This window comes from Sitodiplosis mosellana, unplaced genomic scaffold (genome assembly GCF_009176505.1).
Source record: "Sitodiplosis mosellana isolate CC-2019 unplaced genomic scaffold, AAFC_SMos_1.0 Smas_scaffold_5, whole genome shotgun sequence".
Taxonomy (NCBI): Eukaryota; Metazoa; Arthropoda; class Insecta; order Diptera; family Cecidomyiidae; genus Sitodiplosis; species Sitodiplosis mosellana.
Genome location: NW_022595248.1, coordinates 3,538,905 through 3,556,183, shown reverse-complemented (window position 1 = coordinate 3,556,183; position 17,279 = coordinate 3,538,905). Strand labels below are relative to the sequence as shown.

At 37.7% G+C, this 17,279-nt stretch overlaps 1 protein-coding gene across 1 annotated transcript; it reads left to right on the top strand.

Moving 5' to 3' along the window:
• Positions 1-11,679: 11,679 nt before the first annotated feature.
• Positions 11,680-13,837, top strand: LOC129566869 (conserved oligomeric Golgi complex subunit 8). Its single transcript, XM_055443166.1, has 4 exons — positions 11,680-11,809; positions 11,936-12,408; positions 12,506-12,719; positions 12,790-13,837. Exons 1-4 carry the CDS (start codon positions 11,755-11,757, stop codon positions 13,752-13,754), a joined length of 1,707 nt encoding a protein of 568 aa, XP_055299141.1. The 5' UTR covers positions 11,680-11,754; the 3' UTR covers positions 13,755-13,837.
• Positions 13,838-17,279: the final 3,442 nt, after the last annotated feature.

Genomic DNA, 17,279 nt, shown 5'->3' with positions numbered 1-17,279 from the left:
TTCAGCTTCAATATTGAGCACAGTTTATGTATTTTCGCAGTCAGCCTCAGCCTCACCGCCCCACAGAAATACAAAATCACCACACCACACCACTGCCACCATCGCTGCCCAACGATTCAACGTCTCATCGATATAACGATGACGATATTTTGTCGTGTATGATGTAAATAATTTATGAAATCAACGTTTCCAAGTGGACTTTCATATATTATTCCGTATAATCTCGAATATTGGACTCGAGCACTCGATACCAATAGCAAAAATAGTGGAGAAAATGCTTTTTAAAAAAAAAACACACACGAAGAGATCCACTCACAAAAGGACGATAAAGCAACAACAACAACACCATGAGGCAAACGAAGAAAAAAAACGATGGAAATGTATACAAAACGAAATTCAATAAAATGCGATGCCATTTGGCTTACGCTTTCCGAACAAACACATCATTTGGCGACCGTTTTGCCAAACACGGAATATGAAAACAACACTTTTTCCAAATGCTTTTATCCGATGAGAAAGCAAACGAGAGACGCAGAGAGAGAGAAAAACATATTCCCATAGTATTTGATTATATGGCCGGTTGTTGGCGGCGACGATGCGAATGAATTTGGTATTTTATTGACAAAAGACGACGGAAGGAAAATGACAGATGAACATCATTTTGCAAAAGGAAAATGGTCATGTAATTTCGAGCACTACATTAGTCGCGTATGCCAATGTTAACGCAAAGCCAAATGTAACTAGCTAGTGCTCAACTCATTGCCATTTCCATCCGACTTGACCGAAAACACAAGCCATTTCGCTAGAATATTACCCGCCTCGATCGATAGAAATGTTCAAATTCGACTGAATATTTTATGACATTGTGATGGTTTATGTAGCGCCCAATTTGCATCGTGGTCAATTTCCGATGCGATCAAATCGGGCACCATTATATTATTACCATTCGGCGAATGAATACGCCGAGTGATTTTGCCAATATAGCCTTACTTTTCATTGGTTAATGATGCATCGGGTGAACATTTCAATTGCATGCGAACAACAAATTAATAGTAATATCGGGGAATATATACCAAATTATTTACGGTTGCATACCAAACGACCGAGCTAAAGCTCGCTGCTGTTGTAACTCATTTTCCATTGAGTTACATACACACATTACTGTGCACCTTTCGCTCTCGATTCATTATTCACATTGACATTGTTGCGGGACCATGCAATTTTATCCATTCCGTTCAATACCAAAAATTAATGCCAGTTTCATATGCAACAAACGACAACTAACCGCCCCATCCTCATCATCAAGCAGCTCAACGATAATGAACGAAAGTCATAAATAGAATAGTTGACAATCGCAGCCATAAAAATGGAGTAGAGTAACATCTACTTAAAACATAGCTGCTCGACAGCATAAAATCGAACAAAAATCAGCCTCTTCGAATGAAAAAATGAATGAAATTGAAAATGAAATTGAAGAAAATATCACTAGTCACTTGAAATGTTGGACAGTTTTTCTGATTGATTAACATTATCCTCTGATGAGTCGGCATTTTTACCACAAAATCAAAGCCGCAAAATCTAAGTTCGAAAAATCCCCGACTTGAGAAACTCTCATTTTGTCGTTCCACTGTCGTTGCCGCATTTTTTATTATTGAAGATTGTTTTTCCGCAACATGATTTACTACCGAATCAACTCGTGTAAAAAGTTGAAAATGATATTTCATTCCCTCTCCTCCCATTCCACATCGCCACGATATTGTAGATGATGTAAAACAAATCCCCAACGAAATTGAAATAGAACCCAGCCAGAGCTAGTCAAACACAGAAACTTTATTGTTTTACATTTCAATGTTTTTCCTCGGTTTCCCGGCGACTTCTTCTCCTTCGTCGTCGTCGCCCCATGGCTTTTGTCCATGGAAAATAACGCCTCTCGGTTTCGTTCGTATTTTATTTATTTTTGTGTCATTTATGTGTAACATTTTGTAATATACCATCAAATGCTACATTTTCTGATAAATAAATGTATATTTGCAGAGCAAGTGTAGAGAAAGCGTTTGGCCGATACCGAATACCAAATGTTTTATTCACGTTTTCTTTTCTCTTTTTTTCCTCTGAATTGCTTGCGATATTGCGAGAGAATCAAATGGCATTCGCATGAATTATTAATGGCTTATTGTATTTCAGCACGAAATGAGTTTCTTATGAGAGACCCCTTTTTATTGGCAGTGCGGAAATCACTTGTCCGTTTTTTTCGTCGTTGTTGTTTTTGTTTGAAATTTAAAATCTGCCAAACAGACGGCAAAATTTTGGATACTCGATGAAGGGGACACGATTTTTCGCTTTCCACAAAGTGCTTTCACTCACTTTCTCGTTCGCTCGCTCGCTTGCCCAAATTGAAAATAAATAACCAAACCGAAAATCTAGCCAATCGATTTTGGAATTAAGAAACAACGGTATGGTCGATGAAAAATATGTGAATTGTGGCGCATAAATCAAATGGAGCGAAACTAATACCAACCTTTTTTGGTTTGTTTTGATGTTGAAATTCATTGACTTTTTTTCTCATTGGCCATAGACAAGTAAGTTTCTTTTTTCATTCGTCGATGAATTTCGGTAGTGATATTGCCCAGGCTCCCTCATCCGAGACCAATGCTTTTTATTGAAAACAATAGAGGAAATGTTCTAAAGGAGGTACCAAAGATCTGTTCTGCCTGACAGACACAATGGTGCAATGTTTTCATGCCTCAAAATCTATCGATAAACTTTAATAAAAGCATTAAAACCCATCTCCAATTTTCACAATGCAAGAAAACTTCACAGGCACTTTGTATTTAGACGTGTATTTAGTTGAAAATCGGTGCTATCATTTTGATAATTGGCGAATAAATCCATTGAAATGTAAAATAAAAGTGAATGCGACAATGGTAACGAAGATAGAGAGAGAGAGGAAGAGATGGGGAGAGGGATGGGAGCAAGAGACAAACTAAAAATTGATTCGTTAGTTTGTTGGCTGCTTTACACATGACGGATGGATTGTTGCGCCCAATTACATAATAGATCAAAAAGATGTGGCTGTAGACACAATGCGGAACATGGCAATGGTTGGATGTGTAGTAGTGCAAGTCATTCCATTATTTCCACTAGTCTGTATGGTGGATGAAATTTTCCAACAATTCGATGAACCAACTTGGAAATGGTCACCTCGGTTTGACGCATTATCTTTTGTAACATAAATCCAAATTCGGTAGAATCGTTGAGCCAAACGCTTCAAACTAGCCTCATTCTTGCATGTATGTGCATAAAACGCACTAATTCCTGTTCCAAATGCCGGGTTCTTTCTAATGCAAAATTGGTTTTTAGGCGAAAATCCAAAATTGATGCTGATTGGAAGTGCACATATTTGAACTCTCTCTCTCTCTCTCTCATTCTCTCTTGTGTGTTCGTTGCTGATGCCGCTGACCAAAATGCTTGTATCAACTCAAAATTGTGCACGAGCACAAAGACCAAAACGTATACGTAGAGAGCGAGCAAGCGAAAGAGTGAGAGAGGGAATGAGCATGGTATAAGTTCTGTTGCGTTCAAAAAACACGGTTTTCATTTCTAGTGCCTGGTAAATTGATGTGCACCAAGGCTTGTGATATTAACATTTTGTCCATTTTAATTTTTTGTTGTTCCATTCACTCTCTCTCTCACTCTCTCTCTCTCTGTGTGTCTGTGTGTGTGTGTGTGTATGTCGATGGCCTGCACCAAAACGCAATATTTGCCAGGACAATCAAAAACGCTGTTCAAAGGCTTTTATAAATACAGATTTCAATGGAAACATATATTGGCATATAACATTGCGGCCACTTCTCGCATATATAGGAAAATATCGAAAGGCGGATGAGCGCGCGCTCTCTATCTGTCTCTCTCTCTCTCTCTCTTTCTCTTTTGCACACGCACACGATTCGGAAAATGTAATTTCCATGCATGCCGATAATAAATATGGCATGATGGAGATGCGTAAAACTTTGAATCAAATTAAAGCTACGACAAAGAGCTGCGTTACGAAACGATTGAAAATCCACGGAAAATTCGGCAAAAAATCAATAGCACAATTTTGTAGCACAATGTAACAAGATGGGCGCTTCTGCGTGTGTATGTGTGTTTGTTTGTGAATTGGTAAAAAGGAAGCGAATGAAAGAGCGTATGGCGTGCGTATGGCTCGGGAGTAGAAAATTATTGCAAATTTCAAATTCGATTTGGGGTGTTTATGATCCGATTTGCATACAGCAAATACTCGCAATGCCATTCCACACACAAACACACAAACACACACACATGCCAGTGTTCTGCTCGCTGTCGACTCAAACACACCGGATTTGAATATTTGGATATTTGATGTATCCGATAAAATTTTGCTATGGATTTACGGGCATACGCTTATATTTACAACCACATATTGATTGCATTTCATTTCGAATTGAAGCGAAATGAAACACGCACATACCATCACCAAAACCATATTCCGTAGTCTCGGTGCCCCGTTCAATTTCCTTTCGCCTTCGAATTATACGCTTCAATCGGATCAATGGAGAGAATGAGCGAGAGAGCAAGAATGCATGTATATATATTTACAATGTAATCGGACAAATCCACCATTTATTCGAATAAATCGTACGCATTTCCAAACGAAAATTTTATTGCAAAACGCAACTAGGTGCAGAGAATGTATACACTGTGTGTGTGTGTGTGTGTGTGTGTGTGTGGGAAAAACACACATATATCCTAATGATATGACATAATACCATCGCCTATTTTCTAGATATAACTGTATGCAATAAAATCTCCCCAAGTATTTTAAATTGCTTTCGACATACAAGAGATTCGCTCCCCACCCGCCGTCACACTCGGAGCAAGACGAGCAACGAGCATTGCATACTGCAATGGAAAAATTGAATTTTCGCGATTGAGCTGAAGTTTAGTTTTGAAAATGTTTCGCTCTTTTTTTCTCCGCTGTTGTTTTTTCATTCTTTTTAATTGAATTTTTTCCACTTTCGCACAATTTAACTTTGGGTCGATTTAAATAGGAGGTACTTGTACAAGTTCACCGCTCTTGCTTTGCTCACTGCGTCATTATGGATGCAAGTAAATTTGGCGTGAATTTCATACGTCACCATTCCATTCTCTTTTGAGTCGGCGTGAATGGCATGTGTGACGGTGACGGTGTTGTTAACAATGATTGACACAAGTCAATAATCAAATTTCAGTTTTGAGGTAAAACGGGTCCATTCAAACTGTATAGCGAGATTTTGTCTGCAGTAACGACATCGACAGCCACTAACTACTAACAATGATTGGCGATGAAAAAGTAGCTTATTTTTAAACGACATGATTGACGAACAAGAACTTGGCAATGTATAGAAGTCAACATTTTTTTACTCCGTTTTCTCGCAGCCTAATCGACACACGTCCACTCTTATTAAATATGGATTTGGAAATGAGAGAGAGATATAGAGAGGAAAAGCGAAGGCAATACAAACGATTGTGATGAAAAAGCTTCGATCAACTGTGGTTTTTGCATGAGGCGAATATCGGTTTCCTGAAGTAAATCATCCAGTAAATAGAACGTGTTTAATTTCGAAAACTCTCGTCCTTTTTGGAGTGCTCGACATTCCGTCAACTCGAACGATGCACATTTGAATAAAATATTCTCGCTCCACTTGAGCTCAACCGCGCGCTCGAAAAAAAAAAACCAGTTTCAATGTCCAAAAAAACACACGCCATGAATTTCGAAAGTTGATGGACGCAAATTTAGAACCGAACTCGAGTAGAAAAAAAATGGCTGAAAACTCACATCAAAACGACTTAATTTGATTTATCTTATCAATATGGTTAATTGATGTTCAACGACAAAACATGGCTCATTTGATGATTTGATGCTCCTATCGATTTTCTATTTATTTACGTGCAAGTCGGTGTGCGTGCGTGTGTGTGTGTGTTTGTTTCCGTGAGGTCATCGTATTGCCTTTTAACTGTTCGCCGAGGCAATCAAGCAATCCGAGAGCGATTCTTGTCCAGCATGAACGGTGAGAGATGAATGGAATGAGCACCGGGCAAAAGCAAGCAAACTTTTTGATTGCTATTTCTATTGCAGAGATGAATGCCATGAAATAAATAAAAATCCTTTTCCTCCCTCAATTCGAAAGTTACCACTTTCAATACCGTATCTATATGTATTGTTATCTTCAACCCACGCAGACAATATTCCACACACAAACACATGCACACTCTACAGTGTATTATAAATTAACGGCAAATGAGACCTGGAACTTTTTTTTTCCTAAACATTTGCACAAGCACAGTCACAATTTAACTCATACATAATTTCCGTTGGTAAAAACGCGCGTCCGCTCAAACTGGACGGTACGGTTTAACGGTGGATGGTGGATGGTGGAGAAAGGGAAAGCGAATGAGAGCGAGGAAATGAAAGAGTAAGAGAGAGCGAGCGAGAATGAGTGAACGAGTGCCTGTGGGTTTTGTCTATTGTTTATGGTCATTTTCTTTCCACCCTCTCGCATTTGATTTATTGCAAAGCACGCAAACGGAAAACGAAAATAGCGAACACCACCAATACACTTACACGAACGAACTGGACACTGAAAATGAAAAAGGAAGAATTAGAGACTGGACGATGGTCTAATAATAATAATAATAAGTCTATGAAACCATTTAAGAATATTGTGTGCGCTTGTATGAATGCATGTAACAGTAGAACCTGGTAATGTTTCGAAAATATATGTCATTAATATTTATCCTCCGATTCATATCACACACACAGAGAGAAAGAGAGAGAGAGAGAGAGAGAGAGAGAGAGAGAGAGAGAGAGAGAGAGAGCCACACTGCGTTGTGGCCATTCATTAAAATAAGACGCTTTTATGTTCATGTTCAACTGTACAAATAAGCCTGAATGAAATGAATGAAGTGCATTCTCCTGAAATGAAAATGATTATATCCACTCGAATATTTTTACCATTTCATATGTATTATGCGGCCACCGATTATGTACACGTACACCGATTGTTAAAATACGATTGTCTTGATTTATGTATTAAATACATTTTTGAATATTTACTGAGTTTGGTTTTGGTTTTTTTTTCATACCCGCTCCAATCGGATATCGACTTTTTCCCAGACAGAAAAAAGAAACAAGACAAGCGAAAAGGACCGAGAGAGAGAGAGAGAAAAGCGTCGAAACCCCCAAAAAACCAGACAAAAATACAATAAAAGGCTTTTAATTTAATTGCATATTAATCTGTAGCTTCGAAAACAAAAATACGAAATGCCCAGGCATATTTGGATGCTAATACTATCTTCGACAAGCATGTTGCCAATCCACAACGATAAGCTCCATCCGATACGACTGACGAAAACCAGCCAATTTATAACTAAAGAAATTATTCCAACAAATTTATGCAAGTATTTTATGCATGGACACACAAAGTTTGTTGAATGGTGTGAGATTTACTTACTTTCTCTAACTGTCTGGAAGTGTTTAAGTGATTTTCACTTATTTTTATTCAATTACTTCAGAAATTAAGTAAAAATGTGTGAGACATTCCCTAATTGACTTTATTTTGCACTTTAGAATATTTCATCCAAAGAAAAAAATTCATGGAACCACTTCAAGAAACATCCATGAATGACAAAATGCAATGGTAAAGATTGTCTTCTAGACACAGGATATGTGGAATTCATTTCAACGGAGTTATCTAAAATAATCTAGGGAAAAAAAATGCAAAAAAACATCTCCAACCGGGCATCGTCCTTGTTTCAAAAAGGCCATTTTGGAATCGAATCATCATTGAAGCCATTGACTCTGCAATGTGTCGTAACGAAATTATACATAAAGGTACCGCCTACCAATGTAGCGTCGTCATCCTGCAATACAGAGCAAGATAAAATATTATATCTGGCCATAAAACACCCTCTCATAAATATATGAAAGTTGAAGGCAGCAGCAACAGCAGTGGCGAGCAACAAAAAAAATGCCGTACGATGTGCGCAATCATCCCTTTTTTCCGACTTTCGACCGAGTCGTCGTCGGTGGAGCTACGACGCAAAGGATACTACAATGTATCGGTGCTATCGAGTGTCATAAATCTAACTTTTATGGGCTGAAATATTTCGAAATTGTGTACATAATACAAACGCCGTAAATTTCATGCTTAAGTATATTGAAGCAGGTTTGACTTTTGGTGTCGTCATCACTCACCTTCGACCGCAACACACTTTTTTTTTCTCTGCGCTCCACGTCCCTGTCTATATATGTTGTGCGTGAGGCAATCAAGAATTTTATGAACGAGCATTCCATTAAAAATTACACAGAAATTTATGACCATTTTTAGCATGGACGTGAATGCAAAAAAAAATATGGTGACTTATATTCGGTGGGAGTTTGGGAATATTTCCATGACAGCACTCTTTTATATGAAATTTCACAGCAATGAAATTGAATTATTTGTAGCCAAGCAATGAATTCAATTGAATTCCGTCATTTCAATTGAAGTGTTCTGAGAATGAATTGATTATTTAAGGTGTTACGTTTTCAAAATTGCACAAACTAAGCTATGCAATGTTACATTCAATTTTATTTGTTGCGAATGTTGCATTCAATGCATAGAATGGTGCACAATATGGACGGTACATTGAAAATTTGGTGCACCTGTCCCGTGAGATGGACGCGCGTTGTCGTCATCGTTTCTTGCAGGGATTTTCTTACCGTGAACGAGCAAAGCACTGGCATCACTCGATGGATTTAGCTAAGTAAACTAACCGTAAAGCGCTTTAACGAATGATGTACACAGCCAAAGGTATGAAGAGAAACGAGAAAGAGCAAAAGAAAAAGCCAAAACAGTAGAAAATAAACATAACATCAATTTTCTTTCGTTTCGTTTGGAAATATCGTCGAAACGACTGATTTTCAACGTTGTTGTTTTTCATATTCCCGTGTTGTCATTGTTGTTGGCTCTCGAACGATGTTGTTGGGGATGTGGATTTTGTTGATTCCATGTTATTTGTTGTCGGCCAGATACACACTTCAAGGTCCACGTATCGGAGCGGTACATAAGCCGTTTCGATTACATACACAGTTATTTACTTCGATTCGCATGTGTGAAAAATGGCAGAAAAATTTCATAGACCCACTTTTATGTGTGTATAGCTGTGTGTATAAGTATTGCAGATTTATCGCGTTCGATTCGAATCTTTTATTATATTTTCTAGCTATCTGGCTGACCGATGAACCATACACCTACCATTTACAATGGCCATCTCGCTCGTTCGTCGGCGGCGATTGAATCGAATCTGTCGTTGTTGTTCACATCTTCAATCCATTTCTCATCTCTCCGCAATATTTTCGCTCCGGTTGACGGTGGTCGTCTGTTCGGGTGCGAGGCAAGCCAAGAGAACACACTACGAATGCGAACAATACACTTGATGAGTAAACCAGCGAAGCAAGCATGTGAAAGGAGATGAGAAAAAAAATGTAGAAGAATGAAAAACGCTGTGATAACGCAACATCAATTTTATCTCATACCCAAAAGAGTTTCGAGTTAAACCACACTCGCATACTCACACACACACACACATACACACATATCGGAACGTGCACATATAACCTCCATCCCCGAAATGATTCGTAAAGCGTCGCCCAAGAGCGGACTCTATGTCAAAAGAAAAATGTGCAAAAATAACAAGAAAAATATAGATTTTTCTAATTCGTATTCTCTGCTCGAACCAACATAATCAACTAGAGCACATACAAAACACAATGGCATAGCACTCCCACAGCAACGGTCGTGAGCTCTATACATATTTATATGGACACATAAATAAACATAGTGGACATAGAGAGCGAGTGAAGTGAAGAGAAAACGAGAAGATGAGCGAAGAAAAAAAAATCACCGTTGGAAAAATGAAAAAATGCACACGGTTTGGTTAAGATGGACGCAAAAGAAGCGGAGAGAAAAATATGCCATCGTCATTGCTGGCTGCTATCGACACATCGTTAAAGCATCTCACTCTATCTCGCATATATTCGTTTTGCCGTATACACACGCTGGTAATTGGTTTTGTTGTTGCTGCTGCTGGCCATCGACCGAACGCGCTGGGCTGCGCAGATTTGGCACTTGTGTCTGTCGGATGTGTGCGAATATCATCCACTATATTGACCAGTCATACAAACAAATTTATCTATATTTTTTTCCCTGCTATCTTTCTTTCCTCGCTCGCCTCTTTGCAAAGGAAACAACCCACATGAAAAGTTGCCTGCGAAGAATATATACGATTTTAACACAAAAGGCAGTCAGCGACCAAATAAACTAATGGTATGGGATATAAAATATACACAAGTGACCAACTACTGAGGAAACAACGGAAGAGACGAGAAAAAACTATTGAAAAATACATTAATGTATTTTCGATGGTTCGAAAAACGACCAAATGGACAGACACAATTTACAACAGCCCGTGTGGATGAGAGTTGTATTGTGCCATATCAACCAAATGGACCATCTCGCACCATTACAAATGGACTCGAGAAATGACTTAAATGCACGAAACGAATATTGAATTTGTGAAGAGAGTATGGGCGACTATTTTTTTTTTTGCCATTCTCTCTTTTCTCGTTATAAATGTGTCCATGGCAAAAATATGAACCGACAAAAAAATGCAAAGTAATCCAGAAAAACGCCACTCTCGCACAGTAGGGAGATGGAGAGAGAGAACATTCGATGAGTGCAGAAAAAATTGCGACGGGAGAGAAAGAGCAGAATAAAGAATGCTCCGAATGGACATTGACATCATTAAAAGAACACTTCGAATTCAAATGGAATACTCATTGACTCTCACCATACAGCCGAATCACGTGTGCTCAGAGCAGTGTAATGAATAACGATATTGCCATGCCAGAGTGTCATGTACGTCACAACTGAAGCAAACTCAATTATTTACCTAACATCTCGAATTTTCATTTTCTTATTCACCTTTCGGTAAATTGGTGTCATGTAATTACATTTTCGATTATTGCTACACTCATTTTGGACATACTTTTTCATGAGCGTCACTTTTTACTCAAGGAACTGTCGATGCTTTCACAAAATATGTTCATTGATCTGATGTTTTTTTCATCAGATCAAAGATTTGAATATTGGAGTAGAATTCTACTTTCGATTTGAATCGAACCGAGTTTTTGGAATGAAAAATTAATTGAAGATCATGGTTTGTGTGTAACCTTCCTATATATCTTCTCTATTTTATGTTCATTACAATTTTTTCTCATTCAAATCTCATTTAATCCTAAATTCAAGGTTCTCAAAAATCAATTTCAAAAAATTAAATGAAAAAAATTGGAAAATTAAATAAAAAAATGGAAAAAATCAATATAAACAGAAATCCAAATTCGAATCCTAGAAATCCTACTTGAAAATTCATTCATTTAAAAAATTCGAATCGTTTTCCATTCAGTACACTAGAAGAATTTTCCGACTTCAATTACATTCGTACATTTCTGTTTACAAGTTGTGACTGTGTTCAACGCCATCTGTTGGTATTATAAACAAACAATTCACTTTGGTTCATGCTTTCGTACACCGAACGATGAATACCGCGTAGTTCATATTTCCAGTGTGGAATTGACACTACGAAGCAATTTGTAAACGTCAACAAAACCGAATAATCACAGAATATTTAGTTTGTCGTCGAAAATATAGCACAATGGATTATGAAAACGAGAAATTATTGAAGTTGATTTTTCCCAACGGTGTTCCAGGCAAGTTCAATCAAATCTTTTCTTTTTCATCTTCTTGGTTTTAATCTTATGAATTTAAATTTGATATTTTCCTTCATTTGATCCCTGCATACTTGATAACTACATACTTTTCTTCATCCATCGCAGAACACCTTCGTGAAAACCCTGAGCTGTTGCCCCAAATCTACAAGCTTGGTTCGTACAAGGTTGACCAAATAAAAAAGGAAGAGACGCGATTGGCAGAAGATAATAAGGCAGTTGTAGAGCAAACGCAAGATTTGGCGATTAGTAACTACAAGACATTTATTCAAACGTCCGAATGCTCGCGTCGAATCTACACTGAATTCAAAGATACCGAACAACAGCTGAATCAACTCATAGACAAATTGCCAAATTTAACGGAGAAATGTGAGAAATTCATTAAAACATCCAGTGAAATAGCCACATCACGTCGCTTGAATTCATTGAATCTGAGACGAAATGCACAATTGCTGGAGATTTTGGAGTTACCTCAATTGATGGATACGTGCATTTATCAAGGGAAATATGAAGAAGCATTGGAGCTAGCGGCCCATGTTCAGCGTATGGGCGCTAAACATAGTGACATTCCGGTTATTAATGTAAGTCATATCGGCTTGAGTAAAAATTGTCATTTTTTTGATGAATTTTAGAATCTAAATATATTTATTTCAATTTTTCTTCTTGAAATGTGAACAGAACATCGTGGCAACCATCGAAGGATCATGGCATACAATGTTGGAGCAATTGCTAGCTCAATTACGCACTGATTTACCATTGCCAAAGTGCCTTCAAATCGTCGGCTACCTGCGACGCATGCAAGCATTCACATTGCCCGAGCTCAAGTTGAAATTCCTACAAGCGCGTGACAGCTGGTTTTGCTCGATTTTGAACAGCATTCCGAAAGATGATCGTGAGTCTTACTTTATTGAATTCGTAGTTGATTTTTCAATTTAATATTCAATTTCCATTCCCTTTTCCAGCCCAACATCATTTGATGAAAACCATTGAGTTGAGTCGTGTCAATCTGTTCAATATCATAACGCAATACAAAGCCACCTTTGCTGACGACGAAAACACGCTTGATTCAAATGATTCGAATGAGTCTGGCAATATATTCCATGCTTGGATAAATACAAAAGTCAATAATTTCCTAACAACTCTGGAGGCAGATTTGAACCGTGGTGAAATCACATCATTGGAAGCCGTTTTGGGTCAATGTATGTACTTTGGCTTGTCGTTTAGTCGAATTTCAACTGATTTTCGCACGCTTTTGGTGCCGATTTTCGTGAAAATCATTGCGAAAAACTTCAATAACCGCATTACCAAAGTAACGGATCAGTTTGAATTGGATATGGACAACTATACATTCATCAATAAAATATCGATAAATGTGCTCAGTGCAATAGGCAAATCCGATCCACAAAGTTTATCCCCACCGGAGACATTGTTGAACTTTCAGCCATTGGCCTTATACTGCAACGGCATATTGAGCGCTTTAAACGAATTCCGTAATTGTGCACCAATTGCCCTAGTCAATGAGGTTACGATTCGATTGGAACATTCCCTGAAAATTGTCTCGAATAACATTTCGAAGTTCTATCGTCAAGAGCAACAAGCGCTGGGTGCGAAGGAACGAGATAATTTCGTAAAATTTTGCTGTGCATTCGCCTATGATTTAACACCATATCTCCAGCGGTGCATACACGATGTGTTTCCAATTGCCCTACTAACGAGTCACTTGAGCATCAATGCGATCGCGTTGCAAAAGAGCGGCATGTCTTATTTGAATAAGAAAAAAATCTTGGAACCGTTGGAGTATTTATTACCCGACAAAGTCGAAACAATTGTCAGAGAAGTGTCCGAACAAATGAGACCAGCCGAAAAGAAACCGGGAATTAGCGCCGAAAAAAGTTCGTGTGTTGAAATTGTTACGCCACAGGAATAAAATTACCCTGGTGGGAGGGCCTTTTTAAATATGCTATTCAATTATGTTAATAATTTAAGAAATAAAACAGAAGCCAATATAAACGATTTTTTCTTTCTTTCTCAACAACATTGTTGAGTTGTGATCCAATGTAGCAATTAAATGGTAATCTCCTGCTGTGAAGAGAAGTTCTACTTTCACCAAACATAACAGTGAATGAAACGAAGAAGAACTCGTGCACACTTGATTGGGATCCGTCCATACGACCGTCAGCGATCGTGTAATTTTGCAACATGTTGTGACTTACGCCATTCCAGAAGCGAAATGAAAGTGACATCTCATCCAGTTAAGAGAAAACTGGCTTCGTCAAAGCAAAATTCAGATTTTGTAATCAATTTGCCCCGATGAATTTCGCACTTTTCTTCTGCTCGCCTGCCGTTGTTTCTATTTTGATTCGGTAAAAATAGAAAAAAACAAATAGTCACAAGCTATTTATCATTTGATTCAGAGCGAATTATTTTGACGAGCGTCCGATTGTTCATTGAATTTTGAAAACAACATTGTTGCAGCTGCATGCGGATTGTAGCACACAAGCGACGGAAAATTGCTAACAATTGTAATTCTTTCGTCGATGATTTTCTACACATTGAACGTAGAATGAGCACATATTCTGGCAAATGATTGATTAACCTCGTAATAAATCTTCATATAAAATGAGTTGAGAGAGAGAGAGAGAGAGAGAGAAACGGTTTGAAATAATTCATTTGAAAAATAGATCATTTGCCACTTGAGCCAGACAGCTTTTTTCGTATGGCGTTCTTTTCTTTGTGAAAAAAAAAATTAAATCAAATACAAATCTGAATGTGCAAGCCTAAAAAAAGACTAAAATATTTTCTTCACATGAAAACACATAGACGAAGAAGATGAAGAATTCATTCTATCGGCAAGTGATGCATGTCTGCCGGTTGCCTGAAATACTCTCTTGAAGCAACAAAACGTATCTCGTCACCTCTCTTCCCTCATGGCTTACAATTAGAAAGATTCTCTACTTTATGATGGCAATTATGGTATATCATTTTCGCTATGTGTCTCTCGTGTGTGTGTGCGTGTGTTTATTGACTACTTTCTTCGCGCAATGGTACCTACTACTCGTGCTGTGCTTTTTTGTATTCTTCTTCTTCGTTTCAATTTGCCAGCGCGCTTATCGCGCATCTCAGCTTCATTCTTCAATGAATCAAGAGAGAAATGAATCTACACATTCATCGTAATTTTATTACATGATCCACACACAATGGGAACAAGAAATTATGGCATACAAATACACACAGCTATCGTTCACCATTGGGGTTCTTTCACTTTGCCTGCAATTTTTCGCACGTTTTGCTCAACCGAGGAAACAAAGAGCCACTCAACAACAACAACATGAATAAGCTTAAATACACTATGTGTACCTTATTGCTCGGTTCAAATACTCCACAAATTATTTCAACGGTTTTTCACTTAAATTTTAAACACCATTTATCCCAAATGCAATACACTCCACACAGACAATATGTGAAAATCTCAAATCGAGAATTAGACCATTTTGCTAGCGCTTTCAGACCAATTTCACGAAAAATTATGGCTAAACGATTCGTAATCGTTTTTACAAAAACATTTACTATGATTAAAACCTCTTTTGAACCGACTAATTTGAACCATTTCTACGAATCTCATTCACTTTATTTTATAATCTTCAAGATTATTTTTTTTTATTTGAAGGTGAATTATTCCTTAATTGCTTTGATGTAATTGTGGGTAATGATTTCAGTGTCTGATTTCGGTTTCTTATTTAATAAAAATGGTGTTTTCGAAAACGATTTTTTACCGTAAGCCACGAAAGAAGAAAAATAACTGAAAAAAATGCTGCGGAGAGATTTTGAGGTTAAAATTCTGGAGATTATTATTTTTAAACACTTGAAGAGGTTATCTAACGTAAATCGTAGTTCTTTTTTGTTAAATTCTTCTGAGTTAAAATTTTCCAATTCGATTCAATTCATCTTTAATTACCTTTTAATTTGATTTCTTTTGTCCCCTTTGAAACGAAAAAAGTGCAAAAACCCTGAACTTGAATATGAAAATGAATCTAAACGATGGCTATCGTATTACTAAAAGTCATTTTCCCTATCCATCTCAATCCATGAAAGCTGAAGCACAAAGAAAAAAAATCGAATTCTGGCGCAAACGAATCGCATAAAGTGCATTGTCACTAAAAATGTTACTTAAATAGAGAAAAAGGTGACATTGAGTAGTTGTTGTCTTCACTTGGCCACATCGTGTGTGATCGCTAGATCGTTGATTTAAGTAGTTGTGTGATTTCTTATTTCGCTGTGTTTTCATTAACAAATCAACATTTTGTCCATCAAACGCCGTACAGCTCAAATATCGTAAGTTACTCTCGTTGTGCTGTACGCTGCGCCATAAACTGCATTTGCGCGAGAGAAGAGAATGTTGTGGGAATGGGAAAATGAAAGAAATAAATGCACAATTGTAATAGAGTCGAATCGCCCACAAACGTGCACAAAACGAAGACAAAAAAAATATGAATCGTTTACGTTTCCAGCAAGTGAGCAAGCGAGTGAGCAAAAATAAAAAAAAGAGTGAGCACTTTTAGTAATGGGCAAACGGGCAATAAAAGCGCAGCATGTATTCCGCGGTGGCGCGAAGCACCAGCAAAACACACTGACCTACTAAACGAAAAGGCATCTACACTTTTTCTCTTTACATTAAATTTGCTTTTGTTGCCTGTTTTCTTTCGCTTGATGCTATTCTTTCGCTGTTGTTGTTGATATTTGCCCAGAGAGAGAGAGAGAGAGAGAGAGAGAGAGAGAGAGAGAGAGAGAGATGGTTTGGTGCGTTGCAGAGAGAGATAAGACAAACGACGACGAAAAAAAGACTGCACAAAGAGCATATGATATAGTGTGTGGTAAGGTATCGGTGTAATGTAATAATTCGATAAAAGAAAAAGACTAAACGAATTAAATCGCGTACATTTGAATCGCATCTTGTATTAAATGTAACCAATGCAATGTGAATGGATGGCAGGAAAATGAAAGAGAAAGAAATTGGCTCTCGGTTGTGGTGTGGCAATGGAAAGAGATTTATCTTTCGTTTTGGAATATAGTTATATATTGTTAGCGTTGTGTGTTGCATCGATGAACCGATACCGAAACTGAAAAGTGTAATGGTAAAAAGGCAAAGAAGAGAAATGAACGCATACACAGTGTGTATTACACACAGACAGTGTAAAACAGTTCGATCGATATACATATTGCCGACTCGAAACGCTCACAAACTGAGCACGGACGCACCGAATGAAAGAAGAAATGGTAGAAAACCGAACAACACAATACACACCAAAGCGAACGAAGAAAGAAAAAAAGCAACCGCAACAGCAGCAGCAGCAGCAACACACGACAAACACTCACAAGCGCAAATATTTAATGTGATTGAACACACGGCCACGGTAAAAAGGTAAGAGGAGACTATCGCATCAATTTGAAAACC

What these genes read in the sequence shown, in the direction of transcription:
- LOC129566869 (XM_055443166.1), top strand. Translation starts at nt 11,755, where the DNA reads ATGGATTATGAAAACGAGAAATTATTGAAGTTGATTTTTCCCAACGGT. An exon ending in TTTTCCCAACGGTGTTCCAG is followed by an intron (nt 11,810 to 11,935) that starts GCAAGTTCAATC and finishes CATCCATCGCAG; the next exon opens with AACACCTTCGTGAAAACCCT. An exon ending in GTGACATTCCGGTTATTAAT is followed by an intron (nt 12,409 to 12,505) that starts GTAAGTCATATC and finishes AAATGTGAACAG; the next exon opens with AACATCGTGGCAACCATCGA.